The 22,607-nt window shown below is 40.5% G+C and overlaps 1 protein-coding gene across 2 annotated transcripts in view; it reads left to right on the top strand.

Moving 5' to 3' along the window:
• WWC2 (WW and C2 domain containing 2) overlaps positions 1 to 22,607 on the top strand; it is a 111,698-nt gene that overhangs the window by 54,167 nt on the left and 34,924 nt on the right. For both annotated transcript variants that reach the window (XM_081875243.1, XM_081875244.1), the window contains exons 5-11: positions 444 to 523; positions 4,687 to 4,816; positions 5,161 to 5,307; positions 7,265 to 7,338; positions 11,351 to 11,590; positions 20,420 to 20,509; positions 21,365 to 21,981. In XM_081875243.1, the coding sequence (XP_081731369.1) occupies positions 444 to 523; positions 4,687 to 4,816; positions 5,161 to 5,307; positions 7,265 to 7,338; positions 11,351 to 11,590; positions 20,420 to 20,509; positions 21,365 to 21,981 (1,378 nt within the window). The remainder of the gene's footprint in view (positions 1 to 443; positions 524 to 4,686; positions 4,817 to 5,160; positions 5,308 to 7,264; positions 7,339 to 11,350; positions 11,591 to 20,419; positions 20,510 to 21,364; positions 21,982 to 22,607) is intronic.

The raw sequence follows: 22,607 nt of genomic DNA, 5'->3' as shown, positions 1-22,607 counted from the left end.
GGGCTTATTTATATGTGATAGGCAAGGCTGGTAGTGTTGAAACCAGCTATGCCTGCTAGCAGGGTATCTTGAACACTGACACACATGCTGCACTCTTTTTCAGAGCAGTTAGTCCTTTTGTGAGCAGTTTTTTTTCACACCATATTAGTAAGCATTAGCATATCCAAGAGTGGAAATTGCCTGTTACTCCTGTAGAAGCTAACGGATTTATATAGTGTGCCAAAACTAATAAGGGCTTACAAGTCTAGAGATAGGACACAACATTCCAGCATTACACACACAGACATGTGAGTCAACCCCCAGAGGTATTGTGCCATGTGGTTGTAATGTCCAGTCCCTCAACTAACCAAGAATGAATGCTTGGGGGGACACCAATTGCTGATCCCAACCATGTGTTCCATTGTCTTAAACGAATGGCTCACTAATTTGTTTTTGCATCCAAGGTTAAAAAGCTGAAGAGGGAACTCTTGCAGATGAAGCAAGAATTACTGTATAAGGAGCAAGGCTATGAAACATTGCAACAGTGAGTATGAAATGATTGAAATTGACTTAAATAATTCAGTCCGCTGGTTAGGACTAAATCAAATAGAATCATTGCATCCGTTTACTGAGAGAAGCTTTGGAATAAGAAAACAGCTGAGATAAATCTATTGCCTACCGGCAATGGGAAAACCTAGCCACTGTTTTAAAATGTTTTTGTTTTGAAAAATTAACTTCAAAAAAGTCAGGGGGGGAGTGCAAAGCTGATTCAAGGCTTTAAAAAGCATCACTGAATGATTCCATCTGCCACTTGCTGGATGCAGAAGAGCAAAGAATCAGCTGGAAAAGAGAGAGAAGAGCAGCAGTGTTTCATTTACCTGCTTCATCAGCCACTAAAGTGGGATTAGGCTTTTACTGCATCCTTACATGTCATGGAGAAAGACATGCTGTAGTGAAGAGGTTGAAGCACAAGAAAGCTGCTGTAGGTTGAAATGCTGCAAGCTGGAAAGCTCTCAGGACCTTTTTCTTTTTACTTGGCTAATTTTTGCATTTCCAAATGCAAATTCTCCCCATGCTGTGTAAAGTGTTGATGGGCATAATACAAGTATCTACAGTGATACCTTGGTTCTCAAGCGTTATCCGTTCCGGAAGTCCGTTTGACTTCCAAAACATTCGAAAACCAAGGCGCGGCTTCCAATTGGCGCAGGTGCCCCAGAAACAATAGCTGACAACCGCATCGGACATTCAGCTTCTGAAAAACATTCAAAAACTGGAACACTTACTTCCGGGTTTTGGGCATTTGGGAGCCAATTTGTTCGTCAACTAAGCCGTTTGAGAACCAAGGTACCACTGTACTTGAAGACCCACCGCTCCTCTGAAAAGGAAAAAGCAGCAGTCTAAATAGGCTGTGGGGCAAAATAAAATTAATAATGATTAATAAGTACTAAATTGATAGGAACATAAGAAGCTGCCTTATACTGAGTCCATCTAGTTCAATATTATGCATGCTGACTAGCAGTGGTTCTTCAAGATTCGAGATGGGAAACATTCCCAGTCAAACTTGAAAATGCCAGGGATTGAAGCTGAAGCCTTCTGCACGCAAAGCAGATGTTCTACCACTGAGCTATGGACCTTCTTCAAGGAACTTGGGGTTAGAATTTACAACACACCCTTAAATGTGTATACTTGGAATTAAGTTGAACCACTTTCTAGTAGGTATGTTTGGGATTGCAACCAATGAGGCAGAGAATTCCTAGTCTGTCTGTTGCTGAACTTTTGATTAAACTTTACAGCTGGCTGAGACTTTAGATATCTTTGTGATGTAGTTAAGGTGCTGGAAAGACATACCACATTTCACCCATATGTTGGAAGACTGTGAAGTCGAATAGAAGTAAAGTTTGCACACAATTTACAGTAGTAATACTTCTAAATCTAAGTAAAAGTTGTTGGGAGGGAATGAAGAGGTACATATTTAACCATAATTTAGCTATCCCTTAAAGCATGGGGGGGGGGTTTGCGGTCGGGGACCTATATCCAAAGCTTGGAAACTTCTGCTACTATCCCAAGATTAAAGCTTAGCCAAACATGCTGGTTTTATTACATTACTATAACAATGAAGTATTGTTTTAAAGCAACTTGCTTGCAAGCAATTTTGATAGGAATCTAAAACATGTTTGGGAAACTTTCAGCAGCATACCACAAGCAAACAATGGGCATTTGTTGGAAAAATTCAGATAGCCACTTTGGGAGGTCAGAATATCTTATGTGCTGGAGAACCATTTTATTCATTTTTGCCATATATGTGATAATATGGCAGCTCCAGCTTAAAATGTGAGACACCACACTCCACAGCAGCAGACATTCAGCATGCAACAAAACCACAGTCAGTTTCACTTGTTTTGGGGTTTGTTTACCCTAGCTGTGTAAAGATAGTAAAATCAAACAAGATTAGGGACTATATGTTCACTATGCATGGCAGTTATGCATGTTTAAATTGGATCCTGATGTGGTCTTTGGCTGAACTAATATTTAGCATTGCAAGTCTTGGGCTTGAGTGCCTTTCCTTCTGAGCGGCCACAAGGAAGGCATGGGAAGATTTCAATTCCATGTTCAACAAGCTACAGTGTGTTGGGTCTGAACTCAGAACTATGGTTAATCTAAACTGTAGTGTAGGACAGGGCTGGGAAACCTGTGGCCTTCCAGATGTTGGAACCCAACTCCTATCAACCCCAGGCAGCATGGAGAAGGGTCAGGGGTGATGAGAGCTGTAATCCAGCAACATCTGGAGCAGAGGCGGTTTTAGAGTGGTTCAACTGGGGTGGGTGCTGTGCTGCAGGGGACGCCACAACAAGGCTGTAGAACAGAGTGCGAGAGGCAAGGGGTGCCGAATTTTTGCATCACACAGGACACTGCTGAAATATGAGATCCCAAAGTCTGCCACCGACTGGAGAATCACAGGTTCCCCATCCCAACTTGATTTAAGTTGGATTGCTTCCGATAGTTAAAACCATCCACAGTTTCGGTTTGGACTAGCTAGGAACCCCTGTGAACAGCAGAAATCAGATGTGTGTCATCTGCATATCCAACCAGAGGAAGTTATAGACTCCTCTGTCTGAGATAAATGTGTTTTTTTCTGGTTTTCTTGCTATACTTACACATATCTGGAGAGAGCGTGATTCAGCTTGCAAGAATGCACCTACGGTATGTCTTGACAACAATAACCCAAGAAGCAGCCGGTCATTATTTTGCTCTGTTTTCAGAGAGCAAATGGCTTTACCAGCAAAGTAACAATTGCTCTCCATATTGCAGTGTGGTGATAAAAGCCTCCTGTAATGATTGTCTCAGTCAAAAGAGCCTCTGGCCTTGATTGGCTAAGTGCTCTTATCCTACCTGCTAGCAAGGTAGAAGATCATGGGGGGTGAGGGCTAAAAGAATCAGAACCCTACAAAAATAACCATGGAAGAGGCACTGACTGCTGCAGGAGAATGCAAGAAGTCAAGCAAACATCTTGGAGGAAGAGGAGAACTGGCAGAGATGAAAAGTTCATGTGGCCAAGAGCCACAGAGGCGCAAGAGAGCCTGAGTTTGCATAGTTTGCTATATCTTTGGCTGCAAGCCTCTAGTACATTTTAATGTGCTACCATGGTTTCATCTTGGCCACAATGGTTCTCATTCAAATCAATTGGAGCTTTGCCATGGATTTCTATAGGAGCCAATTGTCACTCACAGTTTGTGAACTTGTGTTCACCTTTTGGAAAACTTAGCTTCCTATAACAGATAATGTTTAATTTCCTGTGCATGTATCAAGTAGCCATCTGCCTGTCTACCTGTGTTACTAAGTCGGAGGCACTTTTCTTCCATGAATTCTAAAGCATAGCAAACTATGTGTACAATTTTAAGCTCTCTTTAACACTGGGAGCTTAATGTCAAGGTTAAGAAAACATTGCATTTTCAATGCATGCATTCTGTGTAAGATATTGTATGTGTACTTGAAGTTGAAGACTACTTCTTATCTTTGAAGTGTTGGTGCATCCTTCTGTTGGAAAACATAAATTTATGACTGAAGTTGATAGATGAAGAAGTGGGGGCAAGGGGGAAGGAACCAAGGATTTTCAGAAATGCTTCTTCTTCTTTCTAGTTTGCTGCATCACTTCCTTTTTGTTGCTTCTGTAAGGCTGCTGTTTTCTTGGGTTTGTTGATAATGGCTTTTAAATGGTGGTTTTAATATATTTTCCGTTAGATATTTTTATTGTGTTTACCTTTTTAAGCAAACCACTTTGAGAATATTCTTGATGAATGATGGGGAGATAGATATTGTAAATCAATAACAATCTTTTTAAAAACTCGTATGGGTTATATTAAATTGTTCCTCTGGAAAGTATCCAGTCTGGTTAGAAATGAATATTTTAAAATGTTTGCCTAGCACTGGGTCACCAACCTTTTTGGACAAATGGGTTCATTTTGTACTTTGAGAAAGTGCTGTGGGTGCCAGAAATCGGGTTGGCAAAAACGGAACTCCACAGCGCCATCTGGTGTCACAGTCTTAGAAATCATAAACAACTCATATAACACTCTTTTTCTTTGCCAATGTAGCTGGGTCCTTACTATGCTATGGGAAACAATATCTTTAGACCTACCTATTCTTTCCCCTAATTTGGAGAACAATATTTGTTTCTCTACAGTTACCCCTAGTGTCTCTGTTTTACAGAATTGACCAAAAAATGTCTGGAGGCCAGAGTGGGTATGAACTAAGTGAAGCCAAAGCCATTGTGAACGAATTAAAGTCTATCCGAAAGGCTATAAGCTCTGGTGAGAAGGAGAAGCAAGATTTAATGCAGGTATTTTTGAATTTCTATCCTACAACTGTAGTGGTAAATGTTTTTGCATTTTTATTTTTTTGATTTTTTGTTTTGACTACTCATGGTTTTTTGTTGTTCTCTTGAAGTAGTAGCTTATTTTTGTGATATGCGTATAATGCTTTTATTCATGCAAATATGATCAACCTTCAGTTGAGTTGATTCCCTAAGTGGATATGTTTAACTGTTGAGGGAGCTCTTTATACTGTTTCTCCTTTTATGGTTTGTCTTTTTGCTGCTCCCCCATCCAATGTATTTTTGCTGTGTGTCGATCTTTTACAATAAATGAAGCATGAAAGTGCATCATTATTTGTGTTTCCTTTCAGAGTCTTGCAAAGCTGAGAGAGAGGTTCCTCCTCAATCAAAATTTTGGCAGATCAGAACCAGATTTGAGGTGCAGTCCAGCACACTCTCAGCTCTCTCTCTCGAGGCAGACTTTGGATGCAGGGTCTCAGACAGACATTTCTGGTGATGTAAGTTTTTCATGCCATTCAAAGGTGGGGAAGAGAGAAAATAGCTGCAGAACATTCTTGAGGGGATTTGAGTCAAATGGTTGGCTGTTGCTATATCTAATCAAGATGGCTAATATATTCCCCACTAAAATATTTTTTTCTGATAGTGAAACCAAGTATTGCCAAAAAGAGGCTTTTCTGTGGTACATTTAGAATTCTGAAGGCTGGGTTTCAAAAGAATATTATTAAAGTGATAGAAACAGAGTTTTGTCTTCCAATTTTGTTATTGGCTTCTGAGAAGCTGAAGGGGGAAAGCATAAGAAAATATGATAAACTAAATACTCCTGCACATGCTTTGCAGTATTTTGTGGGGGAGTAAAATTTTCTATCTAAATATTTAGAATATAGCATGTCTTGTACCAAAAGAGTACCATCATCCATTGGGAGGAAATATATTTCAAATTCCTTTAGTAAAAGTAATATTTTTTTCTGACATTGAAACCGGTTTCTTATGCAAGCCATTTCAAAAGTAAAAAGCATGGGAATTAGCTGGTTTACATGTCACATTAAGCCATAGGTAAGATAAACTATGGTTTAATGTGGATGAGCAGCATGCTGGGCTGCTGGTGCCCCATTTCTGCTGCTACCAGGATACAAGCCATGAGCTGCTTCATTCTAGCTTCCAGATCTGATGGTAAGCCAAGGTTTGTTTGAGAAAGAAACCACCAAGCTGGGTTCAGATGAGAAAAACCAGACTATGGTTTGTTTCCTAGCAGTGTGGCAGCAACAGAAGTGAGGAAGGGGTGAAGTACAGTGGTACCTTGGTTCCCAAAGGGCTTAGTTGTTGAACAAATCGGTTCCTGAATGCTGCAAACCCGGAAGTAAATGTTCCGGTTTGTGAACGTTTTTCGGAAGCCGAGCGGCTGACACAGCTTCCAATTGAGTCCAGAAAGCTCCTGTTGCCAATCGGAAGCTGCACCTTGGTTTGTGAACATTTTTCGGAAGCCGAATGTCCAACGCAGCTTCCACTTGACTGCAGGAAGTTCCTGCAGCCAATTGGAAACTGCACCTTGGTTCTCGAACAGTTTCAGGAGTTCAATGGATTCCCGGAACAGATTAAGTTCAAGAACCAAGGTACCATTGTACCTATAATTTCATCAGCTTGCAGTAGCATACTGTCCATTCACATTAAACCATTGTTTATCTAGACATATGAACCCAGCCAGTAAGCAGTCATTTGTAACCTGTACCTTTCAAAATAAAAAATATAACTTAAACTATCCCATATTTCTTAAATTTAAGTGGTCGGTATTAGTTTTACTCAAAAAGAAAATAAGTATATAAGTAAATAAATATAAGTAGGTGATAAAATAAAGTTGACACCTTTCTAGTTTCAAAAACTGGTGAGCAAAGATCTCTTCCAATCTCTGTTTTTGTACATCTGAAAGTGACTGATGGAATTACCACTTTAGTGACTTAAAAATCTTTGGCATCTCATTGACCCATATGTCAGCCATAGGTTTACATCCACAAATGTTTTCCAAATGCTGGCATATTTCTTTAAGGTAGCATGATGAAAGGCTGTGAGAGTGATTGTACTAAGATTTTCTGAGAAGAAGCCCAAACTTGAATGTGGTTTTTAGTAATCTTGATTTCATTGAAGTCCTACTTTGAACTTCATTGATCTCCACCAAAGTTCTGAGTTCAAAGTAGTAAGTAACAACTTGGGATGTATTAAATGTTACTTCAAAGTAGGCCTTAAACAGAATTGTACTGACTTGTACTAAATTCTGTCCAAAAATGATTTAGCAATTGAGAATGTAAATTCCTTAGAAAAACATTGAGTAATTATGAGTGTTTGTGCTGAAAAATCAATAGTTACTATTTTGAAATGTGTTTCTATTTATATTTCATTAAATTGCTTTCTCTCTTCATTTAAAAATGATCCATGCAATAAGCTTGCTGGTTCTTTCAACAGGTTGGTGTCAGGACTATGTCCAATTTAGCTGAAAAGGTCAGACTAAGTCTTAAGTACGAAGAAGCCAAAAGAAGGTAATGACTGGATTCTTTTCTTTTTAAAAATGTGAATTTGTATCAGAGTTCATGAACCTTGTAGCCAATCTAATGCTTGCAGTGACATCTACTGGATGCATCTTCATGAAACATTGTTTATCAGCATCATTAACTGCTATTCTTTCTAGGCTGATTGAACCTTATGTATTGGGCTATTAGTAGATGCTGTGATTTACACAGATTTATGAAATATGAAAGTACCAGAAACAAAATAATTCTTCTCCTGCTTATAAGCAGCAGAAATTGGACCTAATTGAAGTGCATGTTTAGGAGAAGAGGACGTTTATTGCAAGTTCTGTTCCACTTCCTGGCTTGTGTACTCATATTATACTTCATTAATGACTGTAAGGATAGGAGATTCTCATGCACTAAAAGCATAATTTGTATAATTAGTGCCCATAAGATCAGAGCCTTGATGGCTGTGCTTTGGGACTTTCTCAGACCAATCCACATATTTTTAATGAAGATTAAATTATTTTAAAATATGCGTATGGAAATGTACTGAAATACCTTGATGGAAGGTACAAAGTGGGTCCACATACATGTAGAACAGGAGGACCAATTCAAAGGTAGTTGAAGAATGAATGGAGAATCAGGTATCCATGTCTAGTGAGCATTTGACTTCTTTTTGTGGTTGGAGGGGGAAGCAGGGATTATCAACAACTTCCCAAGCTACAAAAGAAGTATTCAGTTTAAGCTAGGGTGTCTGGAAACTGCCATTTAAATGAAAAGATAGCAAAAGCCCTACTGAACACATCATAACACTTCAGTGTATTTGAAGGACTTCTCAGCATTGATAGCCTATATGGAGACAATTTCTTGTTTATTTAACAGAGCCAGCCCTACTAATATGCAGAGTGAGGCAATCACATCAGGTGGCAAACGCTAAGGGTACCAGTGGCTGCTGTATTGGAGATTAGAGCTATATGTTATCCCTAAATTAACCTGCTGCCCATTGAAGGGTGCTGTTCCATTGCCAGTGTCAAACTAAGATTTAGTTGCCAGTCCAGTCAGCTTCTGTACATGAAATGAAGGGAGACATCATCTTGCCCTTTGATTCAGGTCGCAAAATGTCTTTGGCTGGCCCTGTTGTTCGATACCAGTCATTTGATAGCTATGGAGCATAGTAAAGGACATTCTTCCTGCCCACACCATAAGTGACAAGAGATCCAGTCAAGCACATCTTCCTCACTGAGTTGAAAGCCACAGATAGCTGCTCCCTGTTGCTCTAATTGATGGTGGGTGCATGGCTAAGTTAAAGTCTGTGGCACAGAACAAAAATGTTTTGTGCGTGCTTCCAGATCAAAAGCAGCTTAAGTATGAGTAAGGCAGAGAAAACAAAAGGCATGGGAAAGAGAACTGTATTTGATACGGGTTAAGGTCAGGGAAGGAATACAAGTTTAAAGAATGAGCAGGAAAATTCAGGTTGTGTTGGTCCAAGAAAGTATTTGCAGGTGGAATTTGGTGAGAGATTTGGAGGTAGTGTTGAGGCCAGGGGCCAGTTACAGTGTGCAATACTGTAGATGGTGTGTTTTCAATTAGCCATCCTCCTCCCTCCCTCATCATTTTAACAAGTTTGAAGAATAGTTCCTGAAACACTTTGAGGGGCCTCAAACAAACTCTTCAACATATACAAGGGAAATGGTATTGGATTGATTTAAAACATAAAAACCTGCCTTAAAAATGAAACTTGGTATTGACAAACAGTGCCAGTCAAGAGGCCAGAGACCTCTTCAGAGAGCAAGTACAGTATTAGATGGGGATATTGCAATGTGTATAAATTGACTTTGCACTGTTAAAAAATGTTGGCTCAAAGGTTGAAAGGGCATTTTAGTGTTCATGTCCTTGTTATCCTGGGCCCCTTTTATGAGACAGCTAACAAGGGTGCCAATTACAATAGCGGATAACTGTCAGCATTGCAATGAAGAAAAAAGCCCCTGTGAGACTGCCACCTCATCTTGTAAGTCATTGAACAGCTGTCAAAAACAGCTACTTTAAGATAATACGAAGGTTGGCTAGATTTGAACCAGTGACCCAGAGAATAAAGCTGCTGCATTCCATTATCAATCTTGGGCTGTCAGGCAGGCTTCTCTTCAAAATGTCCCATATACATATTCCATGTGGATTTCTTAAACAAAATAATTATCATCCACCTGAATAATCTTTTGAATCAAATTATCATCTTCCAAAATCAAAATAATTTTTGGAGGAAAATGAATTTAATCACTGACTTCATACTCCAAATGAGGATCTACTAATTTTAAAAAAGAAATTAAAATACAAATGATTATAACCTGAATTCTATACAGTTTTTAAAGCTGAAGTTTAGGTAGAGTGCACGAAATCTCCACAATCTTAAGGCTAATCAAGGTATTTATAAAGCAGTTTCCTGCTCGGTTTGTGTTTGTGGTCCAAGAGAAGGAGGCTGTTTCTTGTATCATGTCTGTTCTAGCTTGTATTTTCTCTGGCTAATCAAACTAATGCTATGCTCATTAAAATGGTTGCTAGTTTTTTTAGTGTGTTGCGGAAATGGTTTATAAGCCTGTAATGTTTGTTATCGGAACTTAAATACAGAGGTGTTGTATTTGCTGGCTAATATACGATTTCTGGAGACTGCTGAGATGCCTCTCTATTAATTTTACCCAAGGTAGAGTAAGGCATAAAACAAATAATTTTAAAATGTTACAAAACAAAAATAAAATAATTGCTTAGTACAAATCTCTCATAATAGCTGCTTAAAATCAGTATAATTTAAAAAAAAAATAGCAGTATTCCTGAATGCAGCCTATGTACATGAAAGAACAGGGAAAGACTTTAAGTAAAGGGAGATTGTTACCTGCTGGAGAGAGCTGGTAAGGTGGATCTATTTTGAGAGCAAATTTCATGAAATGAGTGCTACAGCTGAAAAATTTGCAAGCTGCAGCTTTTACATTGCGATAATGGGAAGAAAGTTCCTTCTCAAAATTAGCTGTTTCTAAAAAAAATTAAAAACGGAATTGATTTGACTCACTGTGTGATAAACCCAACTATCAGATGACTAATGGGACAGGCAGTCTAAAACTACCCCTAGGATGAGAAATGCCAGTACTTAAGATACCATATGCTGGCTGTTTAAGCCAGTGTTTTATTACACATCAAGTTTTACACATTATTAAGCAGAAAGCAAACATTTGTCTGTCTGTCCTTTTGTGTGGTGACATTGCAAGCTAATGCCATTTCCCTCCTCCCAGCTATTGACTGGGATGACGGAGGGCCAAATGGGATCAAACGGATCCACTTGGTCTCCTACATAGCATGGGAAGCAATGGGAGTTTTATAAGCAAGCTTTGCCTCCCTAGCCACTCATATGTCTGCCCTCCCTCTGAAACAACTAGCCATTCATTCACATGAGGGCATAACATTTGATCAGGGTCTATGTCCATAGACTTGCTCATATTGCACAGCCGACTTAACAAATGAAATTTAGGATTTTAACAGTGCTTTTTTCTGGAGGTACGCATACCCCTAAACACTTTGTGAATCAAAGTTTGGCCTCATTGAGGAGCAGTATTTCAATATGAGTCAGAAAATGAGAGTACCCGTAAACATATTTAGGCGGGGGGCGGGGGGACACACTGGATTTTAACATATGTTTTGTTAGATTTTACATGAGTTGTCCCTTCTCTAATATTAGGTCCCGGTCTGGGCAGCTAATAGCATTGACTGATTGCTTCTGCTCTCCACCACACATAGATCTGTTTCATCCAATCTGGCCCAAGATCATCCTCCTCTGAAAAGCATCATGGCATACATTTGCTGCTAAGGCTTCTTAGTTCAGTAGGTTTGATTCTTCCGCCCTGATAGTTGCATCCCATTGACTTGCCAAGTCTAAATATATGTTCCTGTTCTACCAGGTGTTGTTTTTCACCCTTAGGGGCCTGTTGCTCATCTGTACTTTCTTCTTCCTTCCTTCCTTAATGTGTGTGTGTGGTTTTTATGCATATATGATTAGAATGGCAAACTTAAAGATTGAACTGTCCAAGTTAGAAAGTGAAGCTTGGCCTGGGGCACTGGATATTGAGAAAGAAAAGCTGATGCTGATTAATGAAAAGGAAGAGCTTCTGAAAGAACTTCAGTTTGTCACCCCATGTAAACGCACTCAAGATGAGTTGGAGCATCTGGAAACAGAAAGGAAAAGGCTGGAAGAGGAGCTGTCTGTGAAAAGCGCACCTAGTGACAAACTTACAGAGAGGTAAGATTTCCCTCTTTTCATCCCCCCTCCTTCCTCCTAACATTAAGTTCTGCTTTCTTCAGTTTAACCTTTATACTCATTTTAGAGTCAGAGCTGCGCCCTGATGGGCCATTTTCCTTCAGTAGCTGTTCTGTGTAGATTTTAATTAAATTTATTATTAGTCCACCAGGCAGTAACACGAGGAGACCTTCAAACCGTGATAGAACTCACGGAGTTCCTATTATTCCACGCTCTGTGTTTTGCATTTGTGACCAGCATGAGAAAACCTAGACCCAATGTTAAATAGTTGAAGGAAGTCAGCAGAGCGCAATTCATCATTGGCAGGTTTTGTGATAATAGCCACGACCTGTGTGAACTCCTCACAGCAAATGTTGTCCTGATTGCTTCAGCGCTGGAACCTCTTACTCTTGATAGAGATACTAATTCACACATGTGCTTGCATGAGAAAATGAATGAATGAATGTCTTGCTTTAAGTTCAAAAGGGGAGACATACAAGTATACAGGGTACTGGTAGATAGAATCATAGAATTGTAGGGGTGGAAGGGACCACGAGGGTCATCTAGTCCAACCCCTCTGCAAAGCAGGAATGTTTTGATGTTAGGTTTGTACAAAATGTCTCTCCTTAGCTGCTGTCACCCTTCACCCAGTGATAAATATAATAAGGGACCTTTCTTCCCAGTAATCAGTGCTATTGCCATACAAGTAAAAAGTCTAGGGATTTTGACCCTCTCCGGTTTAGTGGAGTCCTGAGTCTGGGTTCATCCACACTTCTGTTAGGTCTGCAATTTATTTCGTTTGTCCTGTGACTTCTAGGCACTGGACTGAGAGGTTTTCCTTGGTCCCACTGCTTTCCCTGGGAAACCCTGTGGTTTAGCACTGAATCGAAACAAACATCCATTCACCCGATTGACATTTGTTCCAGTTCAGTGTTAAAATGTGAGTTTCCCCAGGGAAAGCTGCGGGAAAAAGAAAAAACCTACTGGACCCATGCCTAGAAGGACAAACAGAATAAATCACAGACCCTACAGATGTGTAGATGAGCCCTTAGTGGAAGGGCTAGTGGAGATTTTTTTTGTTGATTCCTTCATTCCTTGCTCAAGAGGGTTAGAGAACCCTTTGGGACAGTGTGGTAGGTGACTGGAAAATATGGGAGAAGAAGGGAATAAGCTCTTCTCCCCTTTCAGTTTACAGAAGCCTCCACTGGATCAAAGAGTGTTCCATCAACAGAAGGACACAATTGGGAACAACCCTGTGTCCAGTCGTGGGTGGCAGAGTGGGATGGGGCAGATATGCTTCCCTGACTTCCCAATGCAAAAGCCATTTTGCTGTTCTGCAACCTGCCTGACCAAGCTGGTGTCTTGGATGTGGTGTTGGAGAACCCTCACTCAGTGGTCTTGGGGTGACTTCAGTATCCATGCTGAGGCTGCCTCAAATGGGCTGGCTTAAGACTTCATGACCTCCATGACAACCGTGGGGATGTCTCAGTACAGTACATCAATGGTCCAACACATGTAGCAGGGCATACCTTTCACCTGGTCTTCACCTCAGAGCTGAGTGGTAATACTCGGTTGATAGGTGGGGTCACTGTGAGTCTGTTGTCATGCACAGACCATTCCCTGGTGAGGTTTGGGCTGAGCAGCTACCCACTCTCCAAGGGTGGGCAACCCATCAACATGGTCCATCCTCAGAGACTGATGGAATCTGCTGGATTCCTGAATGCTCATGTGAATTTCCCTAAGACCATATTGGATGCTGTGATTGGCAGGGGGCCCCTCTTGGTAAATTCTCTGCCCTCAGAGGCTCAGGAGATGGTGTCGTAGAAGAGGACATTCTCTGTGGCAACCCCTAAGCTGTGAACTTCCTCACAGAGGTGCTTCTGGTACCTTCATTATAAAGCTTCCTGCGAATGCTTGTTTAAAACGCTTGAGGTATATATATTTTAGGACTCACCTTATTTTTGTGATTGTAAGTTGTTTTAAACTGTTGTTAATATTGTGTCTTAATGTAACACACTCTGAGACGGGTACTTAATAATATTTATAATAATAATTGTAACCATCACATCAATAATTGAGTAGTCTTAAGCTCAGTGTCAGAAAGGGAAGGCCCAGTTTTAAAGAGGTATATGCTAACTCTGTAAACCAATGTTTTGTACATATTGAGCACAAAGTGGAAATTGTCTAGCTTAGCTTTTGTCTGTCACTGAATTTAAGAGTATTAATTAATAAGCTAGCTTGGATTTGCCAGGGAAAAGCTACTATGAGCCTCCTTTATAGGACTCTGCTGCCAAGGATGCAACCATTAAGAATGTTCAGAAAAATCCTTGTTAACCTCAAAGGAAAGAGGATTGAGTGAGCCCTCAATCATTGTTGAAAACCAAGGAGAGAAAAACAGCAATTCTGTTTTTCACCAGACTTAAGCAAAGGATCTTTTGTACCTTTTTTGCTAGAGCTTTTTGATTTTTTATGCCTAAAGGTTCTGGTATATTCAAGCATCTACAGATACAAATGAACATATTCTTTCCCTTACGAAAAGATATTTTAATAGGTGTGTGACTTTCTGCCCCCAAGTGTGTGTATCTACATTTATGGGGATGTTTTAATTTAATGCTTTTCAAATCCAAGCCCTTTGTCTGCTTGGCGTAGTTCTGCCTATGGCAAGGAATTATCCTAGCCACAGAGGAACAGAAAGCCAAGTAAATACTATTAGGTTTTCTACAAGTTTTCTCTGCATTTTGAGAGGTCTTGATGAGGTGTCCGATGCACCATCTTGTCTAATCTGGGGGGATCAGTTTCAGCATTTGAGGTCCAAGGATGTGAACAAAGTGTTTGTAGCAGTTCCGCTGAGCTTTTGACCCTGGTGTGACATGCCTAATTCAAGCTATCCGGTAGGAGCTGGTGAGGGGGTATAAGGTGTGGTGAGCTTATTGTGGGAGGAGGCGCTGTCTGCCACCTTGAAAGAGATGATGATGCATTCCCACTCTGGATCCTGAGGTATTAGAAACCTACTGCCTGATCACAAATACCCCTTTCCTGAACTAGGTGCTGGAGAGAGTAGTGGCAGCCTAGTTCCAAGCATACTTGGAGAAAAGTGATTATCTAGACCCATTTCAGTCTGAGTTCATTCTTGGGTTTAGAACTTAATTATCCTTGGTTGCCCTAATGGTTTTGCTATATCTCTGAGCAGCTTTTGATAACATTAGGTAAAGGTAAAGGGACCCCGACCATTAGGTCCAGTCGTGGCTGACTCTGGGGTTGCGGCGCTCATCTCGCTTTATTGGCCGAGGGAGCTGGCGTACAGCTTCTGGGTCATGTGGCCAGCATGACTAAGCCGCTTCTGGCGAACCAGAGCAGCGCACGAAAACGCTGTTTACCTTCCCGCCGGAGCGGTACCTATTTATCTACTTGCACTTTGACGTGCTTTCGAACTGCTAGGTGAGCAGGAGGAGGGACCAAGCAATGGGAGCTCACCCCGTCGCAGGATTCGAACCGCTGACATTCTGATTGGCAAGCCCTAGGCTCTGTGGTTTAACCCACAGCGCCACCCGCATCCCATTGTGATAACATTAACCATCAGATTAATCGGGACCAGCTGTGTAAGATGGGAGTTAGAGCTCCTGTTTTGCAATGATTCTTCTTTTACCTGTGCAGCTGGTGACAGAAAGTTGTATTCAATGACTCTACCTCACCTCCTTGGCAATTATGCATGTGGTATCTCAGGAAAGCATCTTGTTCCCAGTGCTATTTAACATCTGTATGAAGCTGTTGGGTTCATTCATAAGAGGATTTGCAGTGCAGTGTCATCAACTCTGCTTCTCTGTTACATCTGAATCAGGTGGGCTATGGAAGTGCTGAATTGGTGCCTGGATTTGGTCATGAGCCCAATGAGGGCCAGAAAGTTGGATCTGAATCCTGACAACGGGGTAGTCTTGTGGGTGGCTAGTTCCCGAATCTGGGACTCAGACAGTATGCCTTTTCTGCATGGGTTTTTGCTGCCTTCAAAGCAGGTGTGTAGCTTTGCACTGCTCCTTGATCCATCTTTGTCACTGGAAGACTGTGACTGTAAAAGTTCTCTTTTACCAGCTCCAACTGATAGTTCTTATTGCAATCATTCCTAGACAGGGGTAGCCCTGCCACTGTGACTCATGTATTAGTAACTTCATGATTGGACAGCCATAATGCACTACCCTTAAGCCAAGTCGAGAAGCTGTGGCTAGTGCAAAATGCAGCAGGGATAGTTTTCAAAAATATTTCATAATTCCACTACACTAGTTTAAAGTATCTGAGATCTGTGACGTAATGCCACTGCTTGCTTTCCCTTCAACCCAAAGCAAATCTGAAGATGCCCAGTTCTCATGCCCTGATAAATTTCTTCTACCACCCCTGCCACAAGTCTTGAAAGAGAGCCAAACTCCAGACTTCTGAGATGAAGTTATGCATATACTAGACCTTGCTTGCCAGCAGTGTGTGTTTGATTTTTCTAAATTTCCTGAAATAGCTTCTCTATTAACTCGCCAGTAATTTAAACACAGTTCCAAAAATATTTAAATTGGATACTTTACATTTAGTGCAATGTGTCTGAGTGGGCCAACCTATTAAAAATAAAATTTTAAATCAAAGTATTAATATATGAATGAGTGTTAACCCACTCTCAGGAACACGAATGTTCTTTCAGTCTATAAAATGAAGAATTCATCCTTTCAGACATAGAAAGTGTTATGAGCAGAACTGAGGAAGCAATCGCTTATTTTTATTTGCTTGCAGCTTCCTAAGAAATGTTAGCTGCCTTGTTAAAACCATTACAATTATAAAGCAGGTATCTTCAGACAAATAAAATAAAGCAGCATCCAGCTCCTACTGCCCTTAAAATCTATTTATTCAAGGAATTGAGGAGGACCTTTACCAAATGGCAGAGCAGGAATTTCCAAGCTAACAAACCCCTCAAACTTCTAGTGTTTTTCTAAGTTTATTATATTTAACAAAATAATTCCTGTGCCACTTGATTGTAATAAAACTTCTGAGTGGTTTACAAGAAAGTTAAGGCTGTGTTAAATGGTCTTATTTCTTCAAGGTCTTGGGTGCACCAAATTTAAAAGGCAAAGCAGAAAACTCATAATTAGTAAAATGCAGCAGAAGAACTCTTCTATGCTGTAGGGATTTGCACCACCAGAACCCTTGTCAAAAACAGACTGCATATGCAAACTGGAACTTCCAAACCACCGAACACTCTGTTTAAGTCTCCCCGAGGACAATTGCTTTTGTTCAAAGATCAAATTTATATGGTTTTTTATATTGTAGAATAAGAAGCAAACCTTTAATCTATTAAACATTGCTTGATATAAGGGCCAAAGACACCGAGAGGTCTGTGGTTTGATCCCTCTGTTTCTTTCTCCTTAATACAACTGTGAAGAAGGGAGGACCATCAATTGGATCAGGAAAGTGATGCAAGTGCGGAGGCAAGTTTGACACTTTCCATCTGTACTGATTTCCACTCCAGGCACTAGGGGAGGGAGGTGCCTAAAACTTCCCCTATGGATCAAATAGCACCTGGAGGATACATTTTTATATTGGGAAAACAGTCCAACGAAACGATTAAGCGTCTCCACCCACTGCTCTAGTTGTCTGATCAAATTAGTACAGCCCCTTCCTCCAAAGATGTATTGGGGAAAGTATGAGAGAAGGAGGGAGATATGAAGGTGAGTTTTAGATCTCCCTGTGTCATGTGCATTTTGCCCAGTAAGACACTGCGGGTATACTATAGTGGCTGCCTGGATGATATTCATGTTTGCGGCAGAAAATGGACATTATCCAGAGGACAGAAGCAAGGAAACACATAAACCTAGTATTTTGATCAATTTTCAAAGCTATCCACTGAAACATTCCCTTTTGTCATTTGTCGGCCTCCTCTAATGGACCATTTAGAGCATTATGCTGAACAGAAATAGACTTCAACCTGTATTTAAATGCTGCACTTAAAAAGAGGGCCTCCCTTAAGATGTCTGCATCACAAAGAAAAACCCTTGTGCTAAGCTTCCCCCCACCGTTGTATGTATTTTGCATGCAGAGCAGTATCTCTGATGGGGGTCTATGCATCTGAAACCTTGTCTTCTACCTGACATTTCAGAGAGGAGACTCCCAAAGGAAAGGTTTCTAAAACAAGTTTAAAACTTTTCAGGTGAAAGGGGAATAGTGTAATTTTTATTCAGAATATCTTAATATTCTAAGGCAAAGGAGCAGCTAAAAAAAGAATAGAGTGGTTTGGATAAATTTGGAAACTGTTAAACAGCACTGGGAAAAAAAGAAATAATTTAATATGACATGTGGAATTTATATAAGAACACCATTAAAAACAGAGCTGTGAAACCTTTAGCCTAGATTTCATCAGGCTTCAAAAACATGGCTGCTAAGTGATAGGATTCCTTTAGAAGTACATTTGGCGAAAATACTGCAGCAATCCTACGTTGATAAATAAACATCTTACCCCATATTTAACATTTATATGAATCTTTTAGATATGCATGGGAATGTTTGGATAACAAGCTGAATGTGCAGTGAATCAGAATTTGGATCATGGTTTTGGCAGCAAGTATCATCTGAATCTTTATGAGGCAGCATAAGGTCCAAAGCATTTTCTTAAACATCAATGAATGTTATTTGAATGTTTGTGCTTTTTACAGTCTCCACAGTTCTTGTACTCTTCAAAGTAGTGAAAATGTATGGCAGTTGTTTTCTTCATTCGTTGTTGGTTTTATGTTTCAGAGCAACAAAATGCTCAAGAAACAGTATAAAAGCCAAAATATATGCATTTCATTTGGTCTTTATTTTCTCTTCTTGCCTTTCTTCCACAACCATTTTCTTTGTTCATGTCTCTTTCGCTATTGGTATAATCTTTTTTTCTGAACCAGTGAGAGGAGGATGGGAGGTAAACTGACTATTTTGGTAGGAAGGCGCTGTAGTTTAGCCTTTTGTTAAAACAACGGAACCACACAGAGATTCTGTGACAGAAATTTTTATTCTGTAATTGGAATTATTTACACATGTTTAAACAACTTTACATTAATTTTACTTAATCTAGACTTACACGTTGCACATGATTCTGTTGGATCATTTTTGAAAAAAAGCATTTCTGAAGAACAACAGTGCAGAAGGGTGAAAATTGCCCTGAAACTCCTTGTAGCAGGGGCAGCCGATCTCTTCTGCCAGGGGCAGCAGACTCTATAAATAAACCTTTGGGCTGGAACATTGGGTGCTGCTTCCAGGGGGTGTCTAAAAGCACTCTCTTCCTTCCACACAACCTTTCCCTTGGAGCCATCCAGCAGGCACAGAGGCAAAGAAGCCCAGTCTGTCTATGCTGCTCCTTGTCAGCTCTAGGTTGGAGAGGGGTGGTAAAGGTACTTCCTTTGGTCTCTGATTTCATGCTGTGTTTCAAAGGTGCAGCATGAGGTCAAGGAAGAGACCACACCCTTGGAGCAGGACATGCCGTGTCCTGGTGACCACGAACGAGAGAGAGAGGAGGGCAGGGGAGGCTCTAATCCATATGTGACTCCAGCCCCAATTAACTTTTCCCATGGGTCAGTGGCCCTCCTTTAAAAAGGCTTCCATATGCATCAGATTCAATTTACTAACTACCCTGGGGTCCCACAAGCCTGGAGGCCCCAACACATTAAAACAGTCATCAGATGCTGAAGAAGAAGCCATTGTGGAATGTGCTTAGTTGCTCAGTGGAACATATGGAGCCACAATTGCCTAATATGTATAGCATGTATTAATGGTTATTAATAAAACTTTACATCATGAAATACTGCATTCAAAATATTTTTTGTTATGTCAGTATTCCATATACTTAAATGCCCCTGGACCCAGGTTATCAGTTTTATTCCTGTTTTTAATGTTTGTTTTTGAAAATGGCTTTGGGTTTCCTTTTCTGAAAAAAGTGGCTAATAAATATAAATAATACATAATATCTCCTTGCAGCCCTGCTGATTAAGTTGTTCTATTCCTTGTTCTTATTGAACACTACTCTCTGTCCACCTCTGGCTATTCAGGCTGCAGTGCAACACAAAAAATGAAGTCAGTGGGATTTGATCAGCTTAACAGAACAAGATTATAGCCTTTATCAGGGGCATATCACAATTATTTGGGCCAGAAACATTTTTTTTTAAATGAAACCAGTTGCTTTAAGGTAATGTGTAATATACACAGGAATTAGAAAAGGTAAGGGCCATCTTGCCATAGATCCTCATTAGTGCAAGGTTGCTATTAAACCAATGTGCAACAGCTGGCCATAAGAATGACATTGCTATGGAAACTTTAAAAAAAAAAATCTGATTAACAGATACTGCTCAATCAGCTATTATTTGTGCACACATTATCTGCCAATGCAAAGCTGTTTAACAGTTCCTTCAGTTGCTGTCACTTTGACCAGAAAGGAGAAGATTAGGGTTCTATGGGAACTTTGTCTGCTGTTTAAACTACAGTGGTACCTCGGGTTACATATGCTTCAGGTTACATACGCTTCAGGTTACATACTCTGTTAACCCAGAAATAGTACCTTGGGTTAAGAACTTTGCTTCAGGATGAGAACAGAAATCATACTCCGGCGGTGCGGCGGCAGCAGGAGGCCCCATTAGCTAAAGTGGTGCTTCAGGTTAAGAACAGTTTCAGGTTAAGAATGGACCTCAGGAACAAATTAAGTACTTAACCCAAGGTACCACTGTATTTAAATACAAGGTGACAGTGAAGCGAGAGTTTTTAGGATTGTATTTTATGTGCTTGAATAATGAAGTTGAAAGAGTTTTTAAGTATAATTATTGTTCTTGTATCTTCTAGGTTAAAACTGGAAGAACGAAGGAATAAATTAGTTAAAAAACTTGAAGAAACTAGTCAACTAACTACTAACTTGCATTTGCAACTTAAAAGGTAAGGTTGCTCTGTTTACACTGTTGTTATTGACAAGAGAAAAACAGAGGTTTGTCCAACAGAGCTCTGAAAATATCTAGTTGGAAATAGTACTAGTTTGTTTTGGGTGGAATTTTGTTAACTTGGAAACTACTTTTATGCCCCACAAAAATTTAATGTACCTCCTAATAAATATTTGGCTCCCCACAGCCTGTGTCCCAGACCACAGACTCCGCAGAGCAGAAGCAACTTCTATATGAAACAGCTGTTACAGCTGTCAACACACGTCTTCTCCAAGGCATTGCAGCTGCATGAGAGTGGGCAGAGGGAAAGGGGGAAACAGATTAGCAGACACATTTTAGCTGAACGAGGTCTTGTGCATGCAGAGGTGATCACAGTGGAAATTTTTTAAAGGTCCAGATAATTTCTGTCATGTGTACATGTTCCATGTCACCTACCTACCTACCAAGGGGGAACAATGGAGTGTCCCAAATAGTGATCTAGAAGAACTGATAAGGGAAGCTGTCACATAAATTGTGAACAAATTGATATCCTGTGAAAATATGACCATTCTTGGACACAAAACCTCAAAAAATGAGCTTAAACACTAAAATTACACTTTAATTGGTACATCCTCATATTGTTACCAATGTGATGTATAGTTAATTAACTGGCCTCCAAAAACTGTTATCAGACTAATAGGCTCTACACCCCAAAATTGTAACATTTGTCCTTTTTTCAGATGTCATTGCACTTGACACCTTTACGACCTGACTGGACTATATATTCATACTTTATCCTTTATTGTGGGCTGAGACTAATTGGACACATAGTAGTTTGAAATGAATGCTCAATCTTTTTCTTTCTTTTTTGCAGTCTTTCAGCCAGTACGTTATCTATGTCTTCAGGGAGCAGCCTGGGGTCCCTGGCATCCAGTCGTGGGTCTCTGAATACGTCCAGCAGGGGGTCGCTGAATTCCCTTAGCTCTACAGATCTGTATTATAACCAAGGTGAACAACCTACAGATTTAGACTATCAGTATAAACTGGACTTCATATTGCAAGAGAAATGTGGTTACATTCCTTCGGGCCCTATTACCACAATTCATGAAAATGAGGTGGTCAATTCCCATGGGAGAATGGACTACAACGATTCTTCCAGCTCTTTGGCAGCAAGCCATGCACCAAAATTAACTGAACCTCCAAAATCGGTGACATCGCTGTCTTCAAGATCTTCCCTTTCCTCTTTGTCCCCTCCTGGATCACCTTTGGTTTTAGAAGGTGCATTCCCAGTGCCTCCTCAAGACTCTCCATTGCACCATCTCACCACGGACTTTGAGGACTGCGATTTACCCAGTGACTTTGCAGGCATTAGCCTCTGTGGGAACCAAATGTTGTTGAACTCTGAAGCCAGAGCATCTTCTCAGTCATCGGTGGATGATAAAGACCTCCATGAAAGTGTTAGGCAAACCATGTCACCTTCAAGAAATACAGGTAAAAAAGTAGGGTCAGGCCTACCTGTAACATGGGTATATCTTGCTATTTGTACTCACAAATATCCATTCTTTTTTTTTGGGGGGGGGGGAATAATTTTTAGTACTTAAATCCTGGAAATGAAATACACACACACACACACACGCACACACGTTCAGAGCAACAAGCTGTCTTTTAATTCGGGGCGTCACAGTTAGCATGGGACTGTAGGCAGCTGAGCATAGACAGGAATTATGAGTTCTGGCAAGATGTGAGGTAGAGTTGGAATGCAATGCTGGGGCAGATCCTATAAGGGCAACTGGGCAGAATGTGAGAAGTAGGCTGCATAACAAAGCTCAAGAAAATGGATGGCAGGGTATATCGTAGGCCAGGAAATAGCTAGAAAAAGAGTGCGGGGTAGAAGTAAATTGAGGGACAGCCAGATAGTTGGGGAGTGGATGACTGGAAAAGTAGCAGGCAGAAAAGGAGAACACAGGATAAGTAGACAGGCTGACTGCCAGAATAATCTAGAAAGAAGTACACAACTAATTACTTGCAGTTGCGGGTGAGCAGTGAGGTAGCCACCTTTGCTATTGACAAGAAGTTGTTCAGGGTGGTAAGAACAAAAAGGGATTGCATGGAGCTCC

The sequence above is a fragment of the Podarcis erhardii genome, assembly GCF_964252035.2.
Source record: "Podarcis erhardii genome assembly, chromosome: 9".
NCBI lineage: Eukaryota > Metazoa > Chordata > Lepidosauria > Squamata > Lacertidae > Podarcis > Podarcis erhardii.
Note: the sequence above shows the minus strand (reverse complement) of the source record. Positions and strands in the feature narration are given on the sequence as shown.